Source organism: Brachyhypopomus gauderio, chromosome 9 (assembly GCF_052324685.1).
Source record: "Brachyhypopomus gauderio isolate BG-103 chromosome 9, BGAUD_0.2, whole genome shotgun sequence".
NCBI lineage: Eukaryota > Metazoa > Chordata > Actinopteri > Gymnotiformes > Hypopomidae > Brachyhypopomus > Brachyhypopomus gauderio.
In genome coordinates this window covers 16667847-16679552 of record NC_135219.1, presented here as the reverse complement: position 1 = coordinate 16679552, position 11706 = coordinate 16667847, and the positions used below count along the sequence as shown (strand labels likewise).

General features: G+C 43.0%; 1 protein-coding gene across 1 annotated transcript; it reads left to right on the top strand.

Moving 5' to 3' along the window:
• Positions 1-4595: 4595 nt before the first annotated feature.
• rd3 (retinal degeneration 3, GUCY2D regulator) lies at positions 4596-11400 on the top strand. Its single transcript, XM_077017653.1, has 3 exons — positions 4596-4969; positions 6476-6803; positions 8291-11400. The coding sequence occupies exons 2-3, from the start codon at positions 6517-6519 to the stop codon at positions 8640-8642; spliced, it is 639 nt and encodes a 212-aa protein (XP_076873768.1). The 5' UTR covers positions 4596-4969; positions 6476-6516; the 3' UTR covers positions 8643-11400.
• Positions 11401-11706: the final 306 nt, after the last annotated feature.

Sequence of the window (11706 nt, the reverse complement as noted above, 5' to 3'; positions counted from 1 at the left end):
TACTAATGTATGTTAGGGAGTTAGTAGCTATATTGTACTATATAACTAAGCATACTGGAAACAAAGCCTGAATGCACCTGATCTTGTGCATGCATTGTTGCACCACATATAATGTTTTGAGATGTGGGTAAAATATTTCTACAGTGAGTGAACACTGTTTCCTGTTTTACAAATTCAGAATTTAAGAGTATGTGTTGCGAACCATGATGGTTGTTATCTGTGTGTATGTGCATTTCCTGTGTTTCCGTCTTTCCAGATGTGTCCTCCCACCGCGCCTTACTCATTGTTTCCTTGTTGTTGATTGGCTGACCTGGTCCCAAACGCTTCTGGGTAAAAAAGACCAACTGGCCAAAAACAAGCGAGAAACATTCTCCATTTTGAGTGTACAGTTTGTGTTGTTAAAAGTAACTCAGAAGGGAAGTAGGGAATACACCACTCTGGTTACTTTTATATTTCTCCTTGTTTATGAAAGTTTACAAATAAATAATCATATTCATTATCCACAATTCAAATCCTCTGTCTCATTCTCCCAATTACAGCTGTAACCTAGAGTGGTTGTACCAGTATGCATCAATTTTTCTGTATGGATTAATTATCTTTAATGGATGTATTACTGATGAAAGTTTTTGCTCTATGAATGCAACAGAATACATTTAATTTCTTAAATCAAAAAAGGAAAGTTGTGAAGTTCCCTCTATTTGATATTCGAAAATTAAATGGTATTCTTTATCTCTCCAGACTGACAGCTTTGAGCTGTTATTGGGGTTGAGTGAATAACTGTTCCCAACTGTTCACACTCCTAAACAGATTTACCCATTGAGATATTAAAATATATAACTGAAGAAGTCTCATGCCACTGTGCTATGCAAACACTTCTCTACTCAACAACGTTCTAGGAAGTTTCCTAGAAAATCAGAGAAGTAAAAATAGAACAGAAGTCAATACCAGGTTTATCACCCTGGGAATCTCCAACACTGTAGGTGTGCTCCAAGCTCCTTTGAACCCAGTGCAGCTCAGCTAGGGATTAAAGCCTTGATGATGGAAAATACAAAACTGTGAATTGGAAGTGTCCCCCAGGACAGACACTGGGAGATGGTGTGCTATAAACCTCAGGGCCGGCTAGGCACGCACTTCTTGTCCTAGTCAGATACAAGATTTCAAACATTTCTAATGATCTTTACTGGATCTCAGGAACTAAGCTATTGTTTCAACTTGAGGACCAAGATGATCTGTGTTCCTTCTTTATCTGAAGCTCTATTATTGATGAACGATAGAAAGGAGAAAATACCAAATTATCATAACAAATCATTTGGGGTAAAGGTTTTAGAAGTGGTTTACAAAGAATCAATACACGCACACACACACACACACACACACACACACACACACACACACACACACACACACACACACACACACCCCCACACACACACACACACACACACACATCACTCCCAGTCTCCCACTTATTAGTTCATTGCACATGCCTGGTCCTTGATTTCCTATAATATGTAAGTCAACAGGTTCATGCTGTGCCTGGTGCCATCATCACCACCTGCTCTCAAGCACCTGCACTTCCATCTTTCTTTACCATCTCTGTTGCTGCTCACATTGACGACATCCCGATCTTATAGTTTTTCTTTGACAAATGTATGATGTTTACATATTAGCACTTTCTTGAACTATCGTCTGTATTACATGCTGGGGTGCAAATTTCGCCTCCGAGAGGTAAACTTCCTAGGTTACATTATCAGGGAGGGCTCCACTCTGCAAGGTGGGGGTGGAGACTGGGTAGCCAGAACCCCCCATGGGAGACGTCGGCGATGGTGCGTGTAGGAGTGGAGGCACTGGGTTGAAGGAACATGGCACCCCTTCACAGTGATCACCGACCACTAGAACCTGGAGTAGCTCTAGATGAACGGCTGAACTCCTCATGGGCTCAGTGGTCGCTCTTTTTCTCTGAACGGATGTACAGACTGGAAAAGAAGAATGTGAGGTTGGATGCACTTACCAGGCAGTGCAGTGTCAGGGCTCAGTCAACCAGCCAGGAGCTGGTGCTCACTTCTTTGTGCTTGGTAGGGGTGTTCTGTTGATATCTGGACTGCTTGTCATCATAGTCTCCCTGCACTGGCTATATGTCCCTCTCAAAAATCACATGGCACACATCACACGGGCACAGCACACCCTCGATTGATGCTCATAGCCTAGCCACAAAATGCATGCTACTGGTGGCTGGCAATACACAGGTACATTGTGAAAAACGCTGCTTCCTGTGGGGATTGTGCATGCAGTAAACCCCTCCGCACACACACTGCTAGCAGGTATCCTGCTTACCCTGCCAAGACAAGACCACACGGTCTCACTTGGTTGTCTCTATCTGCCAGTGTTGATGTCCAGGCCCTAGGCTATGACTAAGTGCCCTTGAGCAAGACACTTAAACCCCAACTGCTTAAGTGCTAGGACTGCCTGCTGCTCTGGGCACGTGTGTACCACAGCACCATAGTGATCACTAGTGTGTGTGTGTGTGTGTGTGTGTGTGTGTGTGTGTGTGTGTGTGTGTGTGTGTGTTCTCACTGCACAGATGGGTAAATACAGAGGACTAATTTTAATTGGGGTGAAAATCACAATTGGCAATATGACAACTTATCTTAAAATGGGAGCTTCTTTTTAAAATTCTCAACGGTAATGGCCATAAGAGACAGAAAATACGCAATATGTGGAATCATAATGATGGGGGTGGCTGACACTGTAGGATCTAACAAGGTAATACATGAAGTAGTTATTTCTCATCTCCTGTCCCTAAGCGTATCCTGGTATTGACTTGAGACTTGACTTGGACTCCAACCTAAAGACTCGCGACTTGACTTGGACTTTTTCCACCTATTTTGAGCGTCTCTGGAGGGTCCCCACCGCTGTACCCGTGGAACCCCACGACCTCGGGTCCATTCACTTTCCAGATGTGGTACCAGTAGAGTGAGCTGGAGTATGAAAATCAAAAAGGTTGACCGATGGTGAGGACGGACCCATTGCTACGAGCTCAGAGATAAGACATGGGTGACCACAAAGGATGGACAGGATGGACTTACAGGCAAACAGGCCCCCCAAGTAAGACAGTCTTTACACCATCATCAGGAGGATCAATGACGTTACGTGCAAGGTCAGTCTGCTGGGGAGCAGCCGCAGTGCCTTGTGGGCCGGGAGAGGCGTGGCCTGCAGTGAAGATCATCTTAATGTTCCCTCCCCTCCAGTATCTTCTGTTGCATGGCAGCTACTCTATGTAGGTTGTTCAAAATTCAGGACGACAATGAATGCGGCAATCTGAATGAGGCATGGGTCAAGACCCAGCACTCTTGTGACGAAACAAAAAATTTGTATATTGGCACATGAAGGCGTGATAAAAATGTCAAAAGTGATTTTTTGTAATTTTTGTATTTAAATGCTTGTCTGTTTTCTTCTTCTAGGTGTTATGTCACCCAGGTTTTGGAAGTGGTGTCTAACAAAGCGTCAACTTCAGCCATGCTGTGGTATTAGTGATCCGGATTAGCTGAGGCATCTGCTTAGATTGAGATGGGAGCTTTCTTATCCATCTGCCGGTTTACAGGCTCCAGAAGGCTTACACAGCTGTGATGTCATTGGTTTTGAGTCAGTATTACAATATTTCTATGAATAGATATGCGTCACTAGACAGAGTTTTCAAAAGAGCCAAACACGGACCTTAAGCAATGTTTCACCTTTGTCCAGTACCCTTATACACATACTATGAATCACAGCAACAGTATATGAGAGTTTCTGTTATTTAAGTATGTTTGGCAACAGTCTTTCATAATAACAGAGCAGTATATTTCCAAGAAAGTGTATTAACGTATTAGCAGGTATCTAACTGAAATCTGTGTTCAGTCTATGAGCTTCACTTTTAGGTTTTCTGTTTAAGTCAGTTGTTGATCTCTGTTTAAATGATTCATCTTTGTACACTTTCTGTTCACCTCCACCAGTCAAAGCCTCAATGTCACCTGACCTTGTAGCCCACACATGTACATAATCTCTTTATGGCACATACGGCCTCTTTTTACCCCCTAGCTCTACACTCACGCTCTCACGCTCTCTCTCTCTCTCTCTCTCTCTCTCTCACTCTCTCTCTCTCACTCACTCACACACACATACACACACACACACACACACACACTGGCTTTCTCTCTCTGTGTCTGTGTGCGTCTCTCTCTCACACACACACACACACACACTCACGCACGCATGCACGCACGCACGCACGCACACACACACACACACACACACACACACGCACGCACGCACGCACACACACAGGCTTTCTCTCTCTGTGTCTGTGTGCGTCTCTCTCTCACACACACACACACACACACGCACGCACGCACGCACGCACGCACACACACACACACACACACACACACACACACACACACACACACACACACACACACAGGCTTTCTCTCTCTGTGTTTGTGTGTGCGTCTCTCTCTCTCTCTCTCTCTCTCTCTCTCTCTCTCTCTCTCTCCATCTCTCTGCTGCCCCTCCTGCGTCAGCACTCTTGTGTTTGTTGGCCGATGATGGTTGTGGCGGAATAGGCTTATGGTGCATCACTATAGCAACTGCGAAAGGGGAGGCGCTTGAGTGTGAGCGGAGCGAGGGAGGAAGGGAGTGTGAATTAGCCCTTTCTCTCTTCAGGCAGAGCCTGAAACCGCTACAGCAGGCTGAGCTGGATCAGCACTCATGGGAGAGTGAGTTAGTGGAAGAGAGAGTTAGACGAAGAGAGAGAGATAGATAGAGCACGGCTACAGCAAAGTGGGTGGACCGCACTGAAATCAGAACAGAGACAGAGATAAAAAAAACAGAATGTAGACAAGTAAGATTTGTGATTCGTAATTTGTTATTCAAGGATTTGTAAATAACCAGTCAAGTGTATTCTCAAAGTCTGAAGAGAACAGAGTTTCAGGTAAGTACCCAGGATAGTGGCTTTGTTGAAAGGTTTCTAAATACTTAAGCTATTACCATAAGTCATGAATGTCTGTTGCTGGTACACATAATTACTGTTAACACACATGGTAACTTTCTAAATCTTTTAATCCTTTCCGTGATGTCACACATTTCTTGTGGAAAGAACAGTTCCTTTTTGCATATCTCCGACAGGGCTTCTGTGGGTTTTTGCTGTGTTAGCCCACACTGGCTGTCTGGAGAGGCAGTGTGCTCATGGCTGTGCTATCATTCAAGTCACTGGTTGTGTGCAGGTCCGCAGATCTTGAGTGACTTTTAGACTTTTAGAAGTCTCCTATGCTGACTTTATTCAGATGCAGAGATGTTGATATCCTCTCCTTAAGGTAACACCTGAATTTGGGTCCCATCCAGATCCTTAAAGGGGCCTCGCTAATGTTATTTATTTCTTCACTTTATGTTGAGGAGGATCTAGAATGAACTCTATAATTTTATATGAGCTCCTAACCAATAAAGTAGCTTGAAGAAATGTATAAAAGTCCTATGAATGTTTTAGTTCCACGCTCCATTTTGGGGGCAAATGCCTGATATTCATCACAAGTTGCCACAATATCTGTCCTTCTTTCTAAATAATGAGATATCAGGAAGTGAGAGCCTCTTGATGTGATATGGACGTGAGTCCCGACCCCTCTTGTATGACCTTTCATTTATTTCAAATCACAGAATGCAAATGCAAACTGTTCTTGAAATGCGTTTTAGAGAAACTGGATGTTTAATTATCTGTTGGGATTGCCAATCAAATGAGGGTGTTTATCATAATTTTAAGAGTGTTACCTAGACTGCGATAAGCATTCTAGACTTAAAAGCTGTGTGTAAAACAAATATATTATAATTTCTCACAGAGATATAAACTTAAAAAATGTCCTTCTTTTGCACTGGGCCTCATGTGACGCTCTAATGGACTTGCGTAAGATAGTTAACAACTTATCCTGTATATAATTACAATGTATTCGGTGGTTTTCCTCAAATACAAAGGCATTTATTAAACCCTTTATTATGAAGTGAACATACGCTGATATAGGCCATGGCTTCAGTAGCTGGCGAGTAGTGTTGCCTTTTAGTGTGGTGACATGTTACCTGATATCACAATTGTAACCAGTGCTATAATTTTGTTTTTGTGTTTAATAAACGTACATGCATTACACAATGCACTTCTTTACATTTGTGAACTGTTGCTTAAAAGGGGGTGAGCACATTTCACCATTATTTCTACCTTAAACCTTTTTGTTCAGGGGTTCAGGCAAAAAAAATAACCTCAGTGAAGTGTTAACAAATGTTAAGACAATCACCACTATTAATATTAGTGCTGATTATTTTTTTTGTAGCATTATTATTATTATGAATAGTAGTAGTAGTAGTAGCACTAAACTAAAAAAAAAATCAGAGCCATGTACACTGTCTGGTTTTGCGCTGTTTCTTTTTCCACACAACTTTCTCTGTACTTCTCCAGGAACAGTGAGGCAGCCCTCCGACCCAAGGGACGGACACACCATGTCTTGGTTCGGCTGGAACGAGCCCCAGTACCGCAGCCCGCGGCGCCGGCCGTCCGAGGTCGTCACGGACACGCTGATGCTGGAGCTCAGCTGGCAGATGAAGGAAGCGGAGCGACTGCAGCGGGAGCGAGATAACGAATACCGGCGCCTCCGGACCGGGGTGGACTACAGCTGGCTGATGAGCACGCCGCGGAGCTCCTACGATATCAGCCAGGGGGAGAGAGTGGGCCTGGAGGAGCTGTGTGGCAGAGTGCACCCCTCCTACTGCGGCGCCGCCATCATCCGGTAATCACACACACCCGCGTCCCGCTGAGGAGACACTACATGTGAGCGTCTTCACATGCAACTGTCATCATACTAAAGATTTTTTTTCTTTGTAAAAGTCAGAATCAAGATCAAAATGTACGTCCCTGGTGGGTTAATTAGGCACCTCTGAACCTAGGGAAGTGGAGACAAACTGTGTTCATAATATAAGAGGGGTCGGGACAGTTATGGCAACTTGTGATGAATATCAGGCATTTGTCCCCACAATGGAGCGTGGGACTTAAACATACATAGAATTTTTATACATTTCCTCAAGCTGCATTATTGGTTAGGAGTTCATATAAAATTATAGAGTTCATTCTAAACCCTCATCAACATAAAGTGAAGCAGTAAATAACATTAGGCCCAATTTAAGGATCCGGATGGGACCCAAATTCAGATGTGAGATGTGAGGCCCAACTAATGAGATACTGTAGATTAGATATCTTAGATAGATTTAGATTTCTGAGGTTGCTATATCAATCTATGGCCCTAAATAAATTGAAATAAATAAATAAATAACTAAAATGGACAAGTGTATCCAGTACACTTGAAGCTAAACTGTAAGGAACATGACAGCATTTCAAATAGTGAATATCTTGCTAAAAAATATCTAACCACTTTTATAAATGTATTAGCTACGAAATAATACATTAATTAATTAAGAATGATAATAAAATAGCTTAATTTCGAATAAATAAATATTAAAAACATAAATAATGAAAGATGTCAAGAAACAGGAGGAACTAACCGTTCTGCAGCCCCAAACACATCATGAATGCAGCGTTTTCAGTCTCTTTACTCCCACCTCAGAGTACAAAGCTTTCCACAGCCAGGTTCACCAAGGCCAACAGGCACACGGCTGATTCGATTGGAGACATAAAACCAAACATGGTGAGCTATTTTAAGGCTTTCTGAGAATTTTCTTGACCCTCGGTTGAGAGTGGAGTGAGAGGTCTCGGAGCCTTGTAGCCATGGCACACCGTGGAGTCATTATCTTCTTCGGTCTTGATGAGACATGGGCTCGAGTGCCTCACAGCAAGCACAAAAGACGATTAACTGAGGGATGTGGATGTGTGCATGGCCTCTGATAAACATTAAAGTTGAAGTAGCTGAATGCATAAGGTGAGGGAGGGGGAATTCAGGTAGCAATGAAAAAGAACAACGTCTCAGTCCCTTCAGATTTGTACCTACACTCACAAAACATCTGTTAGGTCATGTATATAAAACTCAAAAGTGGCCTATAGGGTCCTTTACTTTTGTGTGTTCAGCTGTCCTATCTCATTGATTAATGGCTGTTCAGAAAGATTTAGCAGTTGGCTTCATCTAAGAGCAAGTACAGATTAACACTCTGCCTGGTAAGTTGGTAAGTGTCATGCACGAGAACACCTTTTGAGCTGGTGGAGACGTCTCGTGGATTAGGTGAAAGAAAAAAAAACAGGCCAAGCGTTTACATCTTGCCATTGCAGGTTCCGCCAGGTGGTCATGGAGAACGAGCCCGAGGTGCAGGAGGTTTCCGGACTGTTCCGCTACACTCTGCTGGAGGTGCTGGAGCGCGTCCAGGAGGAGCAGGACGCACAGCGTCTGGCCCGGCAGTGGAACAGCAGGCGGTCCGTCAGTCTGTCGCTGCTCAGCTTTAAGTCCCGCGTGCGCATCAACCCCTTCGGCAGCTCCGGGGGCCTCGGGACCCAGGAGGGGGGCGGGGAAGTCCACACGGTTTGCGAAGACGTTGAGAGAGGCCTGAGGCTGACGTCTGACAGGGCCCAGCGGGTGTGGAGCATGCCTGACTTCAGACATAAAGGGATCGACGGCAACGTATAAATGGTGCCTCGGAGTGGGAGGGTCTGAGTACCTGCAGAGTTTCTCAAAAGTCTTGGGCAGTTACTAAGGTTTTGTAAAAGTCCCGCTTAAGGTTTAAGTTGACTAGTATAACTGAAACTATAAACCAGCATATCCTGTGACAGCAGTGTAATTCTGTGGGATACATACCAAACAGCAATATTTTTGCACCTTCACCAACAATATATGGCTTACAGAAAAAAAAACTTCTGTGATTAAAGATTACACAAAGTATACTTTATAAAGCCAAACCACAGAAGCCGATGAATTTTGTGCAATAAATTAATCTTAATTTGAAGCAACTTCTTTTTATTGTAAATATTGCTATAACCATTATTTGGGTTTATTATTTATTATTTGTTTGCATATCAAAAGTGATCATTCAGATATCTAAATTCAGATCTTCATATAAAGCAAGTATAAAATGATTTATTGGTTAGGACTCTTAAGGGTCCTTTTCATTGAAAATGTAATTTCCCTTGCTTTACTGAAATTAAGGATTTTTAAGTAATATGTAAATATTGTTCAAGTTTCAAGACACTGTTCACACCCCTAGTCCATATATGGTCTATGAAGGAAAATCAGACAGGTCTGGTCGTAGGTTGGTCGCTGCAATCTCAGATGGGAAGGTGACCCTCTTGTTTAAGGCTACTCACATATCCCAATCCAGGGCTGCATTCAGAGGGCATGTGACTTGGGGTGAACGGTCAGTTGGACGTTTCTCCCCTTCCCACGTGAAAGAAAATTGGTTGGCAGGAGGTAGTCTGGGCTTCTAGGGACATGGCGTTGATGGTTACCCTCTTACTCTCCAGTGTGGTGGCCAGGCACGCCAGGTGTATCTACCCTGAATAAGGCGGGTCTTGCAACCCACCTGGGGACAGGCTGGATCCTCTCCGACCCAGACGTAGGTTGGTTGGGGAGAGCAGGAGGTCTTACGTGGCTCCGATGTTAAAGCCCAGAATATTGGGCTCCACAGCTCACTCCAAGTAATCTTCCTCTTCTCCACACCTCCCCACCTCACCCAGTATCCTCACTTGTCTCCTTCCTCCTGGTCTACCTCCAGGCGCCGATCTTCATCTGGTGTAGCCTTCTGCCATGTTGATGTATGTTCCACTACGTCCCGATATCTGAGGGCCGACTTTGCCCGTATCACAGCTGCACCTGGGCTCCACCTCCACCTCCACCCTCTGGCTAAGGTGGGAGCCACATCTCTAACAAACTCCTGTGATTCTGTAAGGGTCATTTCCATTATTGCTTTGAAACATTTGGACTCCTCCTGCAGTGTTGATGTTGGTAGGGAGAAGGCTTCATGGCCATATGGACCTACACTGCTGAGGCGATCGCTCCTGCTGTTGTGCATAGTCTGGAGCTCAAATATAGAAATTGTCCACATGAGATAGAACAGCGGTCCAAACCAGAAGCACCATGATTTCAGCTTCCCTGGGCGAGCAGTGCTGTTGAGGCCATGGATGGCGTCCTGTTTTTACAACAATTTAGCCAATTTTCTAAAATTCTGACTATTCTCTTAGGCCTGACAGGTGTTACCCAAATAAATAAAAAAAAACAAACTGTAAAAAGAAAATTCTATAAAGAAAAAATTGTTTTGTTAATGCCTGACAATGATGTTTAACATGGTCCCACAGTTCATATATACACTGACAAATTAGCTATTCAATTTGATCAGGTTTACAGCATTGATCAGTTTGTGATGTTGACAACAGTAGTCACTGGGGATCATCTCATTCTCATCTATCTGGTCTCCTCCTGTTTTAGTCATTGTACCAGCTTTATTCTGATATTAGATTAAAAAAATATTTTTGTTGATGCATTTTTGTTGAACATCTAAAGGTTATCCATATTTTAACAATTCATATTGATCTACTGATGTTTTATATTTATTTAGTGATATCTGGAAAAAAGGAAGGTGGCTCTTTTGCCTGTATATTTATATGATTGCATTTATCCTTTTAAGAATTTATTTTGAGGGTGGTTGTTGGGAATATGTTAATTTAGGTCTCTCCTGAATGCACATTGATGTACAGCTGTTTGTATCTTCAAGCATTGTGCTGATATGGGTGTGCTGAAGCTTTTGCGTGTCATTCTAACTTCCGGGTTGAGGAGAATCTCCAAAAGACTTCCAAAAACATACAGCCAACAGTGACAGCCAACACAGTCCACTGAGGAGTCGGGACGATGGTTAACACGAACTCCACATATGTGTCTCTACTGCCATCCTATGAAACAGTTCCAGTCAACAAATGTTTCTCAAACTAGTTGCTTAAGGGACTGTAACAGTATTGTGTATGAATTGACACTGTGATCCAGCAAGCCTGAAACTGGGCCATACGCCCACTTGTTTATCGAAATCTATTCACAAGTCTCGAACTTGAATGACACAAACACAGAGAACTAATGACAGGTGCACTAATGCTTCATTATTACCCACTGCAAAAGGAAGGGGTTTAAGACCAAAGGTCTTCTCAGGCCTGTTCTAATCTCCCAGTACTGATCCCTGCAAGTGACCAACAGCAGCTTAAAGAAGGAGGTCAACCCTTTGGCCATCATTCCTTTGACATCTGCCCACTTGCTCGTCAAACGCAGGCTTCCCATTAACAGGTGCTGGCTTAGAACTTCAAAAGAAAGCATGCCACAGTTTATGTAAGTATGGAGTATATTTTGACACCCATTAAAAAAAAAACAAAAATAATCACCATGTACAACATCCTATGATAAGACCACTGCAGGCATCAATGACTTTTTACAAAATAGTTTATGTTTCTATAGCAACATACAGTTAAACTAACCTGCCTGCTTAACGCAAAAGGGTTGACCACTTCAAAAATTAGATCACAGGTTTCCTGTAGGTATAATTACACTTTCATCACTGTATGAAAACATGAAGTACTGACACAATATTGTGATTCATAACGCTGTCGATCCTAAACATACCACACCTTACTTGATATGTCTACATATTCTCATACAAAGATAAACTATTTCTATATTTAGTTCTTATCTATGTAAATTTTGCAGAATACAACTTCGA